This window comes from Carcharodon carcharias, chromosome 12 (genome assembly GCF_017639515.1).
Source record: "Carcharodon carcharias isolate sCarCar2 chromosome 12, sCarCar2.pri, whole genome shotgun sequence".
Classification (NCBI taxonomy): Eukaryota; Metazoa; Chordata; class Chondrichthyes; order Lamniformes; family Lamnidae; genus Carcharodon; species Carcharodon carcharias.
Window position 1 is genome coordinate 66,062,442 of NC_054478.1, and position 20,247 is coordinate 66,082,688.

Below are 20,247 nucleotides of genomic sequence, written 5' to 3' on the forward strand. Positions count from 1 at the left end.
CACAAAGAATTGTAGCATGTCCCCCTCTCAAGTCTGTCTTAAGAGCAAATATAGCTATCAACCAAACCTATTGGGTTAACAAGATTCTCAGGACGTTAACCACATGAGATGTTTGAATTTAATGAAATGGCTGTGCTTGTTGAATGATTTGAGGTGCCCAAACACAATGGGAGCAATCAGCCTGTGCAAATAAGGCTTTATCCCAAATGTGTACTAATTAGTATGTTCTCTGCAGCCTAAGAAATAGTGACCAACTTTAGCCATGTATGTGCTCTATCAAGAAAGAATCCAATGGGAAAAATGTTAGAAATTATTATTAAAGATGTTATAGCAGGCAGTTAGAAAAATTTAAGGCAATCAGGCAGAGTCAACATGATATTGTAAAAGGGAAATTATATTTAACCAATTCATTGTAGATCTTTGAAGGAGTCATATGTGCTGTGCATAAAGGGAAACGAGTGGATGTACTGTACTTAGAATTCCAGAAGGCATTTGGTAAAGTGCCATATCAAAGGTTACTGCAGAAAATAAAAGCCCATGGTGTAGGGGGTAACATATTGGCATGGACTGAAGATTGGCCAGCTAACAGGAGGCAGAGAGTTGACACAAATGAGTCTTTTTCTGGTTGGCAGGATGTAACAAGTGGTGTGCCACAAGGATCAGTGCTGGGAGTCTCAACTCTTTGCAATCTATATAAACGACTTGGATGAAGGGACTGAAGTTATGGTTGCTAAATTTGCTGATGATGCAAAGATAGTAAGGAAAGTAAATTGTGAAGAGGACGTGAGGAGGTTACAAAGTGACATGGTTAAGTGAGTGGGCAAAGATCTGGCAAATGGAGTATAATGTGGGCAAATGTGAAATAGTTCATTTTGGCAGGAATAATAAAAAAAAAGCTTATTATCTAAATGGTGAGAGATTGCAGAGCTCTGAGATTCAAAGGGATCTAGGTGTCCTAGTGCATGAATCACAAAAGGTTAGTATGTAGGTAGAGCAAATAATTAGGAAAGCTAATAGAATGTTATCATCTATTGCGAGGAGAATCGATTACAAAAGTAGGGCAGTTATGCTTCAGTTGTGCAGGGCATTGGTGAGACCATATCTGGAGTATTGTGTACATTATGGGTCTCCTTATTTAAAGAAAGATATAAATGCGTTAGAAGCAGTTCAGAGTTTTACTAGACTAATACCAGGAATGGCTTGTGAGGAAAGGCTGGACAGGTTAGGCTTGTATCCACTGGAATTTAGAAGAGTAAAAGGTGACTTAATTGAAACCTCTAAGATCCTGAGGGGTCTTGACAGGGTGGATGTGGAGAGGATGTTTCCTCTTGTGGGAGAATCTGGAACTATGGGACACTGTTTAAAAATAAGGGGTCATTCACTTAAGTCAGAAATGAGGAGGAATTTTTTCTCTGAGGGTTGTGAGTCTTGGAACACTCTTCTTCAACAGGCTGTGGAAGCAGAGTGTTTGAATATTTTTAAGGCAGAGCTAGATAGATGGATCCTTGATTAACAAGGAGGTGAAAAGTCAGCAGAAGTAGGCAGGAGTGTAAGGTTGAGGTTCCATTCAGATCAGCCATGACCTTATTGAATGCCAGAGCAGGTTCAAGGGGTTGAATGGCCTACTCCTCCTAATTCACATGTTTGTACGTAATAAATAATATTTTATAAGCAAAACTGTTTCATGGATTCGTGGGATGGTACAGAATGGATGGAAGTAATTTGTCCCATTCAATCTGTGCTGGCTGTCTGGAAGAACTACTCAGCTAGTCCAACTTCCCAAACCTTTTCCTGTTGTCCTGCAATTTTTTTCTTTTCAGATAATTATTTAGTCCTCTTTTGAAAGCTATAATTGAATCTACCTCCATCACAGTCTCAGGCAGTGCATTCCAGATCTTAACTACACGCTGTGTTTTAAAAAAAAAAGTTTTACCTCATGCCGCCTTTTGTTATTCTGCCATTCACCTTAAATTGGTGTCCGCTGGTTCTCCACCTTTCTGCCAATGGGAACTGTTTTTCTCTTTCTATTCTGTCTAGACCCGTCATGATTTTGACCACCTCTCTCCAATCTACTGTCTCTTTTTCCCTAAGGGGAACAGCCCCGGTTTCTCCAATTTATCCACGCAACTGAAGCCCCTCATCCCTGAAACCATTTTTGTAAATCTTTTCTGTACCATCTCCAATCCTTCACATCCTTCCTAAAGTGTATATTGCCCAGAATTGGACACAATACTCCAGTTGTGACCAAACCAGTGTTTTAAAATTGTCTTAATCCTAAAGTAACTTTCCATTTAGTAGTTATTACACAATAAGATTTGATCATGTGTCCTCAAATTTACTGAAGTACCTGATGAATCAATTGCACATTAAAAGCAGTAAAATTTGGATAGTTTTTTCAGTGAATGTTTTTGTAAAACCTGGCTGAAACATACTTTTGTTTATACTGAGCAAAGATGTACTTGTCTTGGAGAGAGTGCAATGGAAATTCACAAAACTGATTCCTGAGAAGAGAAGATTGTCCAATGATGACAGATTGAGTAGACAGGACCTGTATCCCCCAAAGATGATCTAATTGAGCCAAACAAAATCCATAAAGGGCTTGATAGAGTGAATGCTTTGCAGTTATTTTCCCTAGCTGAAGAGTCTAGAACTACAAGGGTCACAGCCTTAGAAATTATAGTCTCTGTTGACCATTGAGGGCTGAGATGAGAAGAAAGCCCTTTACTCAGCGGATTACGGTTGTTTAGAGTTCATTACCTTAGAGGACTTGTGGATGCTCAGTTATTCAAGACGGAGATCGACAGATTTTTGGATACCGAAGTGTTTAAGAAATAGTGGGATAGTGCAAGAAGGCATTGGATCTGGAGATCAGCCATGATTGTATCAAGTGGCAGAGCAGATTCAAAGGGCCAAATGACCTACTCCTCTTTCTTATATTACATTTTTAAACCAAAGCAACATAGATCTTAAATCGCAACTTCTTCTGAGCTGAAACATGTGTATGTTTCCCTAATGCAATGTAGTGAAAATGTGAATGAATTCAACATAACATTTTATTTGCATTTTCACAGTCATGTAATGAAAACAATTTAATGGCTTCACAAATGCAATCTGTTTTACATATTTGCAATGATGTGAAGTTAAAAGTTCAAATTAAAGTTGGTACTATTTATGGATAGTGTCATGACTAATTTGGCTTTGGATCATCTTCATTTTGCATGTTTTTAGGAAGGACTGTTTATAGAATTTCTAAAATAATTTATTATTTTCCCATTAGAGGCTGATAGTGACTCAGAGACAGAAACAGATGGATCAGATGAAGAAGTTAAGGAACAAGATAAGACCGAAACAGAGAATGAAGGAGAAGATATTCCTCATAAAATAAACAAAGCTGCTCATTCAAGTCACACTTCTTCCAGTCAGTCAGCCCACTCAACACCCGTTAGCCTCCATGTATTGAAGACTCCAAAGTCAGCACCTGGCTCATTGGCATCAGAATCTACAACACTGGTCTACACAGGGACCCCGTCGTCTTCATTTGCACCATCTGGTAATATTTATTTTTTCCATTCCATTTTCCATCTTTTCTTTTCCTGAAGACAACAATTTCTTGTTGGAATGCATTTTTGAGGGGTGCCAAGCCTCCTCCAGCACCTTTCCATTCTTTATATTGGCTTAGAAGATGCCTGTTCATGAGCAGCCCAACCATTTTAAGTGTTGGTGGGAGCGGCAGCATCACAGTAAAGATCTGTTCCTGTCCTTCCTCATTTCCACATATGCACACTTCCCATGAGGGCTGTTGGACAATGAATCAGGGAGTGGAAAGACTGGCAAACTATTTACTTTCTAAGCATGGTAATTGAGACTAATTATAGTGTCTGTACTGCTGCCTAGGCTGAAATCTTAATGTTGCATGTGGCAGATAGGGATGAAACCTAGGCTCTTCTTTGTCAGCATGCCTCAGCTGGTTAAAGCATTGAGAGCTGTGTTATTAGATTCTGTTTCCATTTTATTGGGAGTATTTTCATTGTACAGTAATTACTGTAGCATTCATAACAATTTTTAAAAACTTTGCTGTAGTATCATTCTCAAGTGCTGAAGTACATCAGTCTTCAATTTTTTCAAAATATTTTGGGTTTGTGGTTGCATGTGTGGATGAATATTTGGAAATCTTTGTTTTTCATAGATATGATGGCAAAAACTTGGCTTATCTGTCATATTGCCATTATGGGGACATAAGTTGATTTTGTTTTGCAGGGAATATTAAGGATTGGAATGCAGGATGTCTGTGCGATAGCACATTGCATTGCACACCAATGTGATCTGTTGCTCAAATGAGACATTATTGGGCAAGATTTAACTCATTCAAAATCCATTCACTGAGCCCTATGTGCTTTTGCCTTGGAAACCTGGACAGTGTTGTGGACTTATGTCATGAAGTGGTAGGGGCCATAGAACAGGGACACAAACCTCAAATTTAAAATTGTGTTGCAATCAGCTTAGAGACTGACTTTTAAGAAGATATTTGAACTTGCAATGACTGACTGCAAGGATCACACAAGATTTCACATTTTAAGACTTTTACTGTAACAAATGAATTAAAAGCAACATTGACTAAACACTATTTTTGCAGACAACTTACACTTTAAACTACAGAAAAGAACCTGCTCCCAGTTGCGGTCAGCGGCTGGTGTAGCTTGTTAGCTTCTGTTAAGGTACTGGACTAGCAACCCAGATATCATGAGCTCAAAACTCACATTGGCAAGCTATGAAACTGAATTTGATTCAACTGGTAATTTGTCAGCTGAGGCCAGGAAAAAATTACATAGAAAGCTGTTGATTTTCACTAAAAACACCACTGGTTCATGAATGCCCCTCAAGGAATGGAATCAGGCACACTAACCACCCCTGGCCCCACACTATGTGGTTAACTCCTAACATCTTATGAAGCAATCTAATGAAAATGGACAATAAATACTAGCACTGCCTGGACTATAAAAGGAGAAAAAAAGTTCCATCAAAAAATCACATAAATTCCAGTATTTAACTTGAGTACTTGACTCAATAAGTCAGTTGCTAATTCTAATGCAGAGCAGAAATCAGACGTTTAGACAGTTTTTCAAAATTCCTAATCTGTGAGTTGCACATCTTTGTAATTGCCAAAGACACACACACAAGCGCGAGCATGTATTTTAATTCATGGGGCATGGATATCGTTGGCAAGCAATGCTTCCTCTAAGCTGTGCATCAGCACAGCAACCCGGAAGCTCCCACACAGGTTGAGCATGAGTTGGTCCTCTGAAGTTACTGTGCATGCACGGCTGTGCAAAAAAAAAAAAAATTAAAGCGCCCACCTACTTGAATGAAAAGCACATTCACAACAAAAGAAAATGAGAGGGAATGTTGCAAGGCCAACATTTATTGCCCATCCCTACTTGCCCTTGAGAATGTGATGGTGAACCATGTCAGTCCATGTGATGTAGGCACACCCACAATGCTATTGGGAGTGTGGGGGAAGTTACAGTCCTTTGCCATTCTTTCACTGTCGCCAGGTCAACGTATTTCCAAGTCAGAATGCTATGTGACTTCAAGGGGAACTTGCAAGTGGTGGTGTTCCCATGCACCTGTTGCTCTTGTCCTTCTAGATGGTGGAGGTCAAAGGTTTGGCTGTGCTGTGAAAAAGGCTTTGGCGAGTTGCTGCAGTGCATCTTGGAAATGGCACAAGGTGTGGTTGTGATGGAGGTAGTGAGTGCCTAAGTGGTGGATGGGGTGCCAGTCAAGCAGATTGCTTTGTTCTGGATAGTGTCTAGCTTTTTCAGTGTTGTTAGAGCCGTTCTCATGTAGGCAAGTGGAGAGTATTGCATTACCCTTTCGACTGTTGATGGTGGACAGGCTTTGGAGAGTCAGCTGATGAGTTACTTGCTGCAGAATACTCAGTCTCTGATTTATGTGGCTGGCCCAGTTCAGTTTCAGGCCAATGGTAACTGTCCCCTCCTCTTCCACCACCACCACCACCCACCCCCAGGACATTGATGTGGGAAATTCGGCGGTCGTAATGCCATTGAATGTCTTGGGGAGATGATTAAATTCCTTCCTGTTGGAGATGGTCATTCCCTGGTACTTTTGAGGTGGAATGTTACTTGCTACTTAGCAATCCAAACCAGAATGTTGCCCAGGTCTTGCTACAATGGGCATGGATTGCTTCATTACCTGAGGAGTTGCAAGTGGAAGTGAATACTGCAAACATCAGCAAAAATCCTTACTTTAATGACTTTTCCTCCATCATAAAATCTGATAAATCAACTGAAGTGGTTGGGCCGAGGACACATCTAGGCTTGAGGAACCCCTGCAGTGATGTCTTGGGGCTAAGATGAGTGACCTCAAACAACCACAACCATCTTGCTTTATGCTAGACATGACTCCAGCCAGGGGAGAGCTTTCGCTGATTTCCATTGACTTCAATTTTACCAGGACTCCTTGATGCCACATTAGGTGCCTTGATGTTAAGGGCAGTAAGTCTCACCTCACCTCTGGAATTCACTTCATTTGTCCATATTTGATCCATGATTGTGAAGAAGTCTGTAGCCGAGTGGTCCTAATGGGAATCCCAACTGAGCATTGGTGAGTAAGTGCCACTTGATAGCAGCACTGTCGACAACATCTTCCGTTTCTCTGCTGATGATTGAGGGTAGACTGATGGAGGGATGATTGGTCGGATTGGATTTGTGCTGCCTTTTGTGGATAGGACTTAACTAAACAATTTCCAATTTCAGATAGACACTGGTGGTATAGCTGTCCTGGAACAGCTTTGCTATTGGTGCAGCTAGTTCTGGAGCACAAGTTTTCAGCACTACATCCTGGATGTTGTTGGGGCCTGTAGCCTTTGCTATCCAGTGTGCTCAGCCATTTCTTGATATCACGTAGAGTGAATAAATTAGCAGAAGCCTGACATCTGTGATGCTGAGGACCTTCTGAGAAGGCCTACATGGATCATCCAGTTGTACTTCTGGCTGAAGATGTTTGCAAATGCTTCAACTTTGTCTTTTGCACTGACTTGTTGGGTTCTCCCATCATTTAGGATGGGGCTGTTTCTGATGATGCATCCTCCTATTGTTTGTTTAATTGTCCACTGCCATTCATATCTGGATGTGGCAGGACTGCAGAGCCTTGATCTGTTAGTTTGGGATTGCTTAGTTTTCAAAGCATGCTGCTTCTGCTGTTTAGCATTCAGATTGATAGTTCATTTTTAGGTATGTTTGATGCAGCTCTCGGCATGTTCTGCTATACTCCTTATTGAACCAAAGTTGATTCCCTGACTTGATGCCAACGGTGGAGTGAGGGATGCCAACGGTGGAGTGAGGGATATGTTGGGTTACATCTATTATTCTACATTTGGTAAGATTTCCACTTAAATGTCAGAGGAAAGAACTGCAGCCACTTCCGTTAATGTTTGTATGCTTATGTTCCACAAGGTAAATTCATAATGTGTTTTGTATTAAATGGTAGAAATCAATTTCACTGATTATTTTGACACTGTGCTATGAATATTAAGTGTGCTGATCAGTGGACAAAAGTAGTTGAACATGGACAACATCACCTAGAAAATTGACTCTCCAGCCCCATGTCTCGGCCTGTAAGTGACTTATTAAGCTCTCAATCTGACTGGTACAGAAATGGCGCATAATTCCAGTCAGAAGTGTGTCACCCGCCATATAGGTGGAGGACGGCGCAGTGTCAGCAGGAGCATAAAGCCACAACAATCTTGGTTCAGAATGATATATGCAAATTGGGTTCCTGTACTTGTTGCAGCACCTGTTTCCTATTTTTGATCATCCCAGTGCTTCACTCACTTTGTGCTGAATTCACATTACACAATGAGGTACTAACCAATAGGAAGGTCCCCTCAATAACCATGTTTAAACAGATTATGCAGTAACTCTTTCGAGTACAAACACGTTTCCATCTGTTCCTATTCAGATAAAGTTACATTGTTTCATAGTTTTGCCATTGTGAGATTTGAACTCTTGATACTCTTTTGAGTAACCTGTAACTCTTTCGAGTACAAACCCGTTTCCATCTGTTTCAGATGAAGTTACATTGTTTTTTATAGTTTGTCATTGGGAGATTTGAACTCTTGATCTTGGGGTTACAAACCCAGTACCATAACCACTTGGCTATTTAGGCCAAGCATTAAAGTTACATTGTTTCATAGTTTGCCATTGTGAGATTTGAACTCTTGATTTTGGGGTTACAAACCCAGTACCATAACTACTTGGCTATTTAGGTCAAGCTCGGATTATGCAGTACTTGCACATTCGTTGGTAATTTATCATTTCTGGCTGTTGCTTGACTTCTCAGCCTACATTTGGCATGTTTTATCAGACTTGAAGGTTCACTTTGTGTGCGCAGAAAGATTTTGTTGATCTTGCATTGACCTTTACCCTCAAAATAGTTTGGCTGCAAACATGGATGATCTCATAGGGATGACTTGGTAGGTGAATGAGATAGAGCAGCAAAGAAGCTATCATGGAGCAGGAGATGCTGCTAGAAGAGGGGGAAGGAGGAGTTCACAGGGTCCTAAGGGAACACTTCTGCACCCAGTTTACTTGAGGGGCAATAGTTTCCCCAAGGAAGTGGTCACAGTGCTATGTCACCTGCTGCAGTTACTAGTTGAGCCACAAACCAGGGCATTGCGGCACTGTCTATGGCTGTCAACAATATTGTGGCCTCAACTTGTAAGTCATGAGCTTCTTTTATTCTGCAAACATAGAGCATGCAAGGCAATCTATCAACTGCCGGGCATCCTTATCAATCTAAAGTAATTCCTCAATGGTACAGCTGATTTGCCACCACAAGCATCTCACCATGTGGGTCTGTGCTCTCTAAATCAGCAAATATGACAAACCCTTCATCCTGTACCAGTCTTCAATGCCATCTTTATTACAGTTAGGCTGCCAAGCTACAGGCTGACTGTTATGCAGCAATCACTATCCTCTTTGGACATTGGTTAAGGCTCTGGTATCTCCCATACCTGCAGAACACAGCTACAATGAGAACCATGCTGCCTGGAGCAACATTATCAAGCAAACGGTTCCATGCTCAAGCAATGTTCCCGCTGTATGATCCACGTGGGGAAGCTTTATAGTACAGCTTTGAATGGGTATCCAGATTTGTCCTCATCTGCATGTTGCATAACTTTGCCATCGTGAATGACCATCTCTTACCATCACCTTGTTGACAACAACTACAAAAGTAGTAGGTAAGAGAGGCAATAACCACTAGAGACCCTATGAGCACTGAGCGCATAAAAGATTGAAGGCTGCTGTGCTTCCATTGAGGCCACTTCAGATGGCCTCAATGAGATTTGAGCTGCTTTGGGAATGTGGTTGCCATAGTGGAACAGCTGCTTGTGTGTAAATTGTCGATAAATGAAAGTTATAATAGTGGTGAATGTGCGAACATGAAGAGTTATACATAATCTCAAACCTTCTTGGTTTCTTTGAGGAAGTGGCAACCCAAGTGGATTACTGATGACAAAGATGTTTTGACAACGTTCACATGAAAGAGTATTAGTTAAACTCAAAGCTGTGCAGTTTCAAGGTAAAACTTGAGAGTTGTTAACAATTTGGCTGAGATGTATTTGTTAGTAGGGTGTTGTCAGGATGGAAGGACCTGGTGGGTTGCTCCAGAGCTGAATGGTTGGACCACAACTGCTTCCATTTGTATCAGTACTTAGATTCAAAAACTTTTGCAAATTGGTACCAATAAAATATGTAAGTGGGAAGAGCAATGGAAGATGCACTTTAACTTAGACACGTATAAAGTGCTTTATGTGAAAGGGAAACAGATCATGCACCATGAATGGATGTTGAATTAGCTTAAGAATGAATTTGAAAGAGACCCAGGAGTCTTGATAGAGTTGACACTCAATGCCTGACCAATTCAGAGCAAGGGTCAATAAACCCAATAGATTTTTGAACTACATAGTTAAAACATTAGGATACACATCAGAGGAAGTCAAAGTAGTGAAAGGTAAATTTAGGACTGCTGTCTGGGAAATCTATGATTTATGCATGTGATCTATGCATGGAGGATTTCTTGTAACTATAATCCCAGCACTTTGTATTTTTTTCCCATATTTGCTATTTACAATGTGTAATGGCCTAAAAAAACAATCCCCAAGAGACTCCATTAGGATCTGGTCATCATATGGAGTCATTACCATTACTGACAGCCCTCAGTATCTGAGAACACAACCAATTCCATACCTGAGATCTTTCTGCAGTGCCACAGAGAGAACACTGTTACATTGCAGCCTGTTCTGAGGCATCTTATCAAAAGCAAGTCTGTTATTGTGCTAAGATTTAATTTTGTTTAAACTTTTGTGTTGCCCAAGGAATCGTGTTATCATAATCTGAATCTATTATCAGAAAATTTTATTTTCTGCTCTTATACATAAATATTGAAAATTTTAAATATCAGTTATTGCAGTTAATCTAACTATACATAATTTAAATCTTGCACCTGATGTAGTATATTTAAGTGTGTCACAGCTATCCAGGGAGCAAAAAAGAATCACATTTGGCTCGAATAACTGTGAACAATTGAGATAATTGTGATGACCAGCTGAAATAACCTATTGACTAAATGTGAAGCAATCAAAAATCATTGTCACTCAAGATGGAGAGGGGGTAAGTTTCTAATTGGCAGTTAACCTGTGTCACATACTCATCCAAACAAAATTGTTCACATTTTTCTAATCCAGCAATCTGAAGCCAGCATCTATCACAAACAAAACCAATCAAATCCCTGAAATAATCTCTGCATGAAGTTTTTGTCCAGTTTTTTCCTTATTAAGGTTGCAGTCTATAACTAAATGATATTATTATGACTGCCTATTTCATAGGGATGTGGGGCCTAGTTTTGCTTAAGACCCAAGTTAGAAATTTCACCTGCGCTTTCGATGTTGGTGATTCCTAGCTACTGTTGACTAATTCTTCGTATGTGTTTTGATGCCTAATGGAAGTTGTTGTTTTCATTGCTTTTGCGGAAATACAATTTCCTCAGTGCGATATGGCAACCAGTCAGATCATTTGCAAAGAACAGAGGCTTGATTAATGAAGCAAAACAAAATATATAAAGATCGTTTTATTTCAGTTTGAGCTGTTATTGAAACGCATACATGATTTTGAGATGAAAAATTTTGAATCGCTTAGTAGACATGTTTACACCAAGGCTAGAGGTGGATGATAAGACAGTGATTTTGAGCTTGTACACCTTGGCTAAAATAGATTTGGTTACGGTAGCTGACTAATTGGTTGTTGGTGACTCGATTGTGGGAGGGTGGGGGTTCCTCTCAGGGTACTGTAACAGCAAAATCTTCAGGAACAGTTCCACATTGATAAATAAGAGAAAAAACATATGTTTTATCATTGCTCATCTCAATCTTTGAAGTCTCTTTCCCTGACTGATCAAACTCACATGTTCTTGGCTGAGTGGGTGTCTTTGGGTTTGGTGAGATTTTCTTTTCTGAATGAACCTCTTGCTTGCGAGAAAGGAAGATTAAATAAAGTGTTTATGTCAATTAGTCCAAGTGGGAGGTAGAGTGAAAAAGTTTTGTAATGTTAATTAAGAGATTTTCAGAGCGAACAAAGAAAGTTTCTCATTTCTTCACATTTTCGTATGCCCAAATGATCACCAGTAAATTGTTTAATATCTTTACCTCATATTAGTTAAGAGATATATTGCTTACATTTACCTGTGTTGCAATGATGAGCCACGTGCTTGTTTAGATTGCAGTGGAACCACATCAAATATCGGAAACCATACTCTACGTTATGGGTTATTCATGAGCAATGGTATAGGAGATCTGGTTGTCCTCAATTAGTTCATGGTGCATTCTGTCTAACTATATTTAATTGCTGACAATTCACAATATTAAAACACACAGCTAATGGCAGTAAATTAAACCTTTTATCATGTGAAATTCTGAGAGGGTGGGAAAAATAAATTAGATTTGCAGAATTGATTTAGTAACATTGGCTTCTCGAACTGATTTACAGTTGCATCTGCATCCCATGATCACCTTCAGGATTTGTGTAGCCATTTTATTTTTTACCTTATAAATCATTCGAGATACACTTCTGGTAGGTATGTATATATGTGAAGTTTATTAACCTACCAATGGTACTTTTTTAGCAAGTGATTTTTGTTTTAGTAGGTTCGGGTAAAAGAAGAAGAGTCACGGATGAAAGAGAATTGCGTATCCCCTTGGAATATGGGTAATTGTTTTATGTAAACTGAGTTCCATATATTTTATTTGTATTACGGTTGAATATTTGGTTTACAACTCTCCAGTCTGTCTTGAAACACACATGTTACAATAGAAACTTAGTGGAGAAAATCATTTGGGGGGGTAGTTTTGTTGTAAAGTTCTTTAATTGCTAGAGATAGTGGTTTTCCTGACATGTATTCCTACCATAGATTATACCATTTGTTTAAAAGTTTGATCTTGGGATTGGCTGGCCAGTTAATATGTGTTTACAGTTTAGAGCTATGCTCTGGTACTATTTGAAACACAGAAGGTTCTTATAAAAAGTACATAATTTGCTGTGAAATGCTTTGGAAACCTCTTGTGTGAAAGGTACCATATAAATGCATTTATAGATTTGGCATTCCCTCCCTCCACTGCCCTGCTGCAATCTTGTTGGCTGCAGTCAATATGACGTGTTACCCAGGCATGATCTTTGTTGCAGGCCATGTTTCAACTCTCACCTTCCCATTACTTACAGTTCCTGTACATTTTGTTTTCAAGGATTTGTTTAAAAAGAAGTCGCTGATGGCTATGAATCAGTTATGAGCCCACAGAGGCTGCTTTGCTTGACCTCTCACCCATTTAACTTTAATCTATCCAGTGTTTAATCTTTTTAACAGATTTTAAAACCAAAGAAATATTCAAACAAGTGATGATTTGGATGCAGAAAGCAATAAAGACTGTGCACCATAAGCTGGAATAAAGGAATTAAAATGAAATTTCAAATGACTGTGTAGATTGATGTCAATTAATGTGGAGAAACATGAGGTGATATATTTTCAGAGGAAGAATAAAGAAGGGACATATACGTTAAATGGTAAAATTTTAACGAGTAATGGTGCAGAGAACAGGAGGCTTCAGTTGCATAAATTTTTTAAAAGTGGAAGGGCGTTAATTAGGGGGTGGCTGTGGGGAGAGAGATGGAAGCATGGGGTATGGAGAACAAAAGCAAGGAGGTAATGCTAAATCAATACAAATAATTGGTTTGGCTGCAGTTAGAATATTATTATAGAATGGTTGCATCACAGAAGGTAGACACTTGGCCCATCATAGCTGTGCTGTGTCCCTTTGAGCAACTCAGCTAATCCTACTCCTCGGCCCTTTCTCTGTCGCCCTGGAATTTTTTTCTCTTCAGGTGCTTATCCAATTCACTTTTGAAAGCCACAAATGAATCTGCCTCCTTTACACTCTGAGGCAGCATATTCCCCATCTAACCACTAGATGTGTAAAAGAGCTTTTCTTCATGTCACTGTCAGTTCTTTAACCAATCCTGTTAAATTGGTGTCCTCTGAAGTCCTTCAATCTCTGTAACCATTTATTGAAACATACAAGGTTCTGAAGGAGCTTGAAAGGGTAGATACTGAGGCGTGGTTTCTCCTGGCTGGGGAACCTAGAACACGGGAGCAACAGTCTCAGGATAAAGGCTGATCATCTAGGACTGAGATGAGAAATTTCTTCCCTCAAAGGGTTGTGAATCTTTTTAATTCTTTATCCCAGAGGGTTATGGATGCTCCATCATTGACTATATTTAAGGCTGAGATAGATTCTTGATCTCATGAAGTCAAGGGATATGGCGAGCAGGTGAGAAAGTGGAATTGAGACTGAAGGTCAGCCATGATCATATTGAATGGTGGAGCTGGCTTTAGGGTTTGTATGGTCTACTTGTACTGCTATTTCTTATGTTATTCTTGTAAATCTTCTCTGGACCCTCTCTAATGTCACACCTTTCTTAAGCGCATTGTCTAGAACTGGACACAATAGTCCAGTTGAGGTGAAAGCAGTGTTTCATAAAAGTTAACCATAACCTCCTTGCTTTAGTATTCTATGCCTTTATTTATAAAGCCCAGGATCCCATGTGCATTTTTAGCCACTTTCTAAACCTGCCCTGCTATCAGCAACAATTTGAGTAAATACACCCTGAGTTCTCTCTGTTCCTGCACCCCCTTTAGAATTGTATCCTTTATATTGTCTCTCCTCATTCTTCCTACCAAAATCTATCACTTCACACTTCTCTGCATTAAATTTCATCTGCTATGTGTCTGCCCATTCCACTGACCTATGTCCTTTGAAGTCTATCACTATCCTCCTTACACTTGACAATACTTCCAAATTTTGCAATTATGCCCGAGTCTAGTTATGAATATAGATCACAAAAAGCAGTTGTCCTCGTACTGACCCCTACCTTCCTCCAATCTGGAAACAACTGTAAATGCTCTGTCTCCTGTCACTTAGCCAACTTCCGATCCATGCTACCACTGTCTCTTATTCCATGGACTTCAGTTTTGCTGACAAACCTATTATGTGGCATTTGAACTTCCAAGTGTTTGATAAGGCACACCATATCAGCCGCACTACTCTCATCAATCCTTTGTGTTACCACATCAAAACAATCAAATCAAATTGGTTAAACATGATTTGTGTTTAACAAATCTCTGCTGGCTTTCCTAAATTAATCCACACCGGTCCAGCACTGTTAATTCTGCCCTGGATTATCGATTCTAAAAGCTTTCCCAGCGCTGAGATTATGATGTCCAGATTTGAGTGCATTACTACAGAACAGATGTCAGCAATATGGAGAGAATACAGAAAAGACTTACCAAGTCTTTGGATTTTGTCATTAGATCTTTCAACTTTCTGTTCTCATGGAAGTGTTCATAATTATATTAAAGTAAATGCAAATTTCTTCCATGAGGATCACTCAACTAGAAACTTGCAAAAGCAAAATTTCCAATAGCTTTTCAAAAAGGAGGTTGATAGATATTTGAAGAAAACTTTTATTAGATATTTGAAAAGGACAGGGGACCAGGACAAAGCATATAGCTCTTTCAAAGAGCCAGCAGTAGTGTGATGGGCTGAATGACCCCCTTATGCTGTAAAACTCTAAAGTACTAAGTTTACAGGGCGGAATGATGCCATCCGCCCATGTTGTTTATGCTGAATGTGCAATTCAAAATTAATTTCACTGCCCTGTCCTCTCCCCATAGTCTTAGATCTCCCTCAACTTCTAGTGCTTATCTACGCTTCCTTTAAAAGGCTCACTGCTTCTACTACTGAAAAACTTGATGTGTGTTTACTACTGTTTCATGGTGCCTTGATAGGAGGTCTTGCATCTAAGGCAGAGTAAGGTATTTAAGTCGTTAAGTTAATGCATGTGGCAGATGAGCTGTAAAGAATCTCCAGTTTCATGACCTCATCACCCATTGGTTAACTAAGTATTTTTTTATTTATTAATTATTATCATGCGTCAGTTACCAATGGCATAAAACAAGATTGGGGATTTGTTCAACTAAGTAGGTAGATCATGAGAAAACATTAGTAATAGTTAGACTTTTCAGACTATTCTAGCCTTTTTCTTTCTTGTGACTGAAAGAAAGTGCATGATAATGAGCAGGTGCATTGGAGAAAAGGAATAATCTGTAATAATAGTACTCTTTTTTCTGTGCAAGGCAGTTTTGATTGCTCAGTTTAAAGGGCACTTACTTAGGTGGGTTAATATTTGGTGGGTGGTGCCTGGTATGTGAGGAGGTGGATGGAGGACTGGGGTGCATGATGTAGCTGCTGTTGCCAATGATTGGTGGTGGTGGTGGTGGTGGCCTTGATGGAGAACAGAAACCGTGGAAGGTAAGGGGAGCCCAACAACAAAGTTATCTGAGCTGGAGAGATTGTTCGCATGAGGGTTGGGTTGCAATTGATGGGAGGGATAGGGATAGAAAGAGCAAGGAGGGAGAGGCATAGGAAGGATGGAGATGGCATGGGAAGGAGGGAATGACATTGGAGGGTGGATGAGATGGTGGAATTGGTTCACTGCGGCAAAATGTCAGAGACAATTATTTGTTACAGATTATTCAAAAGCTATTTTGTGCTAAAAATTAAGATTTGCTAGATTTGAATGAAAAAAGTCTTAAAAAGCTGTCAAGTGAATTTAAAGAACACGGCAGTATTGATTCTATAGATGAAGATGATGATAGTCTATAGCCTCCAGAGTTGCTGCACAGTCTAATTCCAACCGGAATGCCACTGCACAAACTTAGACTCAAGGAAGGAGCAGTTATACTGTAGCTATGAAACTTGAATCCTAAATAAGGACTTCGGAACAAGATTAATAATTGTAATTAGGAAGCTGTTTCCTTTAATGATAAATGTCGAAATTATAACAGGCAGATTTCAAGGAAGTGGAGTATTCCTTATGTAATATTGGGCCCATCAACTTCCAACTTTATAATTCAGGAGAAAATAGTTTCCAATTAGATTTTCATATTCTATGACTATTAGACACAGGGTCAGACTCTTGACAACATTTGTGTTTCTATTCCTAGGCCTGTTTTTACACATGGACAGCTTTATGTAGAGTGAAAAAAAAAATAAAAACAAAAAAACTGCGGATGCTGGAAATCCAAAACAAAAACAGAATTACCTGGAAAAACTCAGCAGGTCTGGCAGCATCGGCGGAGAAGAAAAGAGTTGACGTTTCGAGTCCTCATGACCCTTCGACAGAACTTGCGTTCGAGTCCAAGAAAGAGTTGAAATATAAGCTTATATTTCAACTCTTTCTTGGACTCGAACGCAAGTTCTGTCGAAGGGTCATGAGGACTCGAAACGTCAACTCTTTTCTTCTCCGCCGATGCTGCCAGACCTGCTGAGTTTTTCCAGGTAATTCTGTTTTTGTTTATGTAGAGTGAGGAGTTTTGACCCTGTTGGTCCTTTATTTCAAGAAATACTGTTACAATAAAGATACCAATTTGACCACAAAGGTTTTGCTAGTCTCTGCTAGTATTTAATTATTACTGTCCCAAACATTAATTATGCTCATTAAAATTAAAGAATCTGATTGATGTTGTGCCTTGTCATTTGGAATTAATGGATTTCTTTGTTGTTTAGGTGGCAGAGAGAGACCAGAATTAAGACTGTTGGTGGCCGTCTACAGGGGGAGGTGATTTATTATGCTCCATGTGGGAAGAAGCTTCGTCAGTACCCTGAAGTGATAAAGGTAATTGCTGTGTCTGAATTCCACAATTTTATGTTGTCCCAAATCTTCTTGAGTCTGAAATATATTCAAAATGAATTATAGCTTACAGGTAATAATTACTTTTCAATTATTTAGTGATATATGGTTAGCATTTAATGAGTTCTACCAATTTATTTGTGTTTGCTTGAGCATTATTAAATATTTTGTATGGCATGCACTTCCTCTCCATAAACCCATCTTTCCTATATCATGACTTCCCATTTCTAATGGGAAATCCTATGTTAAAATATGAACATTAACTTGTAACAATTAACTTGTAATGCCAAAAGGCAATGGTCTAACTGGGATTGCAATGTTACGTGATAACGTTGGCCTCTTATATTGCTAAGCTGGTACTGTTACCTTTTCCCCAATAAATCACTCAAAATACTCTCTCAAAAAATTCACCCATAATTTTTCCTCAGTAACTGAAATTATTCTTGTCCAAAATATGCTTTAAATAAAATTTAAAAGTAATAACATATTTCATAGTAACATGATTAACATTGAATTGCCTTTTGCAGTGTATGCCTGCCTTAATTTTTTACTTGGAAACCTTTACCCCTCCCAAAAGCCTGTGCTCAAAAGTAACAGGGGAGAAGCTCATTAAACTATGGACAGAATTTTGCCCTTGGGAGTGAGCAGGAGCGGCCAGGAAGTTGACCGCCGTCTGTGATCGGGTCACGAATGCGACTTCACTCTGGTGGGTCAATTAAAGCCTGCCCAGTGTGAAATGCACACTGCAGTGCTGCCTGTGGGGGGAGGGGGGCGGGTGGTGAGCGTGGAAGTTTCCGCATGCACGCAGGAAAAGCTCCCTGAGGCACAGAGCTGACTCAGGGAGATGAAGATTTTTGAAAATATAAAAAGATTTTAAATGTTATTACCATGTCCCCTCATGTGAGCAGAGAAGTGTTAGAAATTAGTTTGAAAAATTTTTAATTTTTTTTTATGACTGATTGAAACCCCATCCCGTCCATGGATGAGGTTTCACAAAAAATCCAAAGGCTGCTTGGCCTTTTTGCCTGCCTGCCAATCGTAAGGTTGGACAGGCAGTGAAAAATTTCATTTAATTACATTTTTAATGGCCTTAATAGGCCTGTTAATTGTCGGCGAGTGTGCTGCCAACTCCCGCACGTGCCCACTGACCGAAATATTGCACGAGTGCGCGATAACGTTGGGACACTTGCCCAATGTCATTGCGCGTCACTTTATGTTCGTTCGAGCTGGGCGCGCATGTGCCCAACGAGCGAAAAATTCTGGCCTAGGTCAATTCCCCAGGAGCAGGCAGCATCATGGGCCAATATCTTCATGGTGTTTTTCAATTATATCAGTGGGGAGCACTACACAGGCCATAACCTGTGGTGCAGCTTACCCCTGGGGTAGCGATGTAGGTTGGCATTGCGCTTCTAGAAGTAGCATTGCACAAACTAATTTCTTCCCCAATATTTTTGCCCATAACAGTGGCTAAATTGAATGATTGCTGTCTGGGCTTGTGCAGTGTACCTAATTCCCCAGGATGTGTCAGCCAAACTGTTGGAATATTTTTTTTCGGCATCCATCAGTTTCAACTAAATTATTCTTCAAGCTTTTTGTAGAAAAATTATGAGAAATTTCAAAAGCTTTATTCAAGTAATGTTTAAATTGTACTTTTAAGTGGTGAGGTTGCGTGTGTGTGAGAGAGAGAGAGAGAAATAAATACTGACTTTACTGATTACACACTTTACAGTTTTATTTTGATTTAATCAAAAGTGAGCAAACTTGGGACATTTTTTGACATCAACACCACTATGTATACAAATTGTGTTCAATAAACTTCAGAAAATCTCTTAAACTGGGCATGAAACTGTCATGCCTTATCTAGGAGTTGATACTTTTTTAAAAAAAACCTGAGTTAAATTTTAACACATTGCAATTACTAACAGATATAAAGAAATGATGAAAACAAATAAGTTGATAGTAATTAGCATGTTTCCTTTTCTATAGCAATGACGCGGACACAGACAGATTAAATGAGACATAAGTACATGCACTTGCCCTGGCACTTTTAACCTCACGTCCACACACTACTCCGCCCATGCTGTCTCCTCACTTCAGGTAGTGAATAGGGGCGAGACTTTAACTCCATCAAAACCCACTCACTTATACAGTTAAAATTGAACCCTAGGTATCTGCCACTAATCTGAAATTGACATTCCTTTTTACATGAAAATTCAGGGCTCTCTTCCACAGTTACTGATAGACTGACAGAATCAGCCCACCCACCTCCTCCTCCTCCTCCTCCCCCCCCCCCCCACCCCCACCCCCCGCGATGCTGTCAAACACCAGCAACATACATATGAATTAGGAGCAGGAGTAGGCCATTTGGCCCCTTGAACCTGCTCTGCCATTCAATAAGATCATGGCTGATTTGAATGTAACCTCAATCCCTCATTCTTGCGTACCCCTGATTAACCTTTCACCCCTTTGTTAATCAAGAATCTATCAAGCTCCACCTTAAAAATATTCCAATAACAGTTTCACATATGCCCAGATTACACTTCATTTGCCAGACCTTTGCCCACTCAATTCACCTATCTGTCACTTTGTACCAACCTTAAGTCCTGTTCACAGTTTACTTTCCTACCTATCTTTGTGTCATCAGCAAATTTAGCAACCATTCCTTTGGTCCCTTCACACAAGTCATTTATATAAATTGTAAGAAGTTGAGGTCACACCTTGCCAAGCAGAAAAAGACCCATTTAAGACAATCTTCTGTCTCCTGTTAGCTGGCCAATCTTCTATCTATACCAGTATGTTACCCCCTACACCATGAGCTTTTATTTTCTACAATAACTTTTGATGTGGCACTTTATCAAATGCCTTTATCCACAACACCTTTAAAGGACTCCTTTAAAGAACTCCAATAATTTGGTTAAATTCCCCTTTTATA

The 20,247-nt window shown here is 39.6% G+C and overlaps 1 protein-coding gene across 9 annotated transcripts in view; it reads left to right on the top strand.

Annotated features, from left to right (window-relative positions):
* Positions 1-20,247, top strand: part of baz2ba (bromodomain adjacent to zinc finger domain, 2Ba) — a 313,230-nt gene that overhangs the window by 197,935 nt on the left and 95,048 nt on the right. For 8 of the 9 annotated variants that reach the window (XM_041200669.1, XM_041200670.1, XM_041200661.1 and 5 more), the window contains 3 exons: positions 3,278-3,550; positions 12,218-12,281; positions 17,192-17,300. In XM_041200669.1, coding sequence (XP_041056603.1) covers positions 3,278-3,550; positions 12,218-12,281; positions 17,192-17,300 — 446 coding nt within the window. The remainder of the gene's footprint in view (positions 1-3,277; positions 3,551-12,217; positions 12,282-17,191; positions 17,301-20,247) is intronic. The other variant, XM_041200667.1, reaches the window with a different exon arrangement.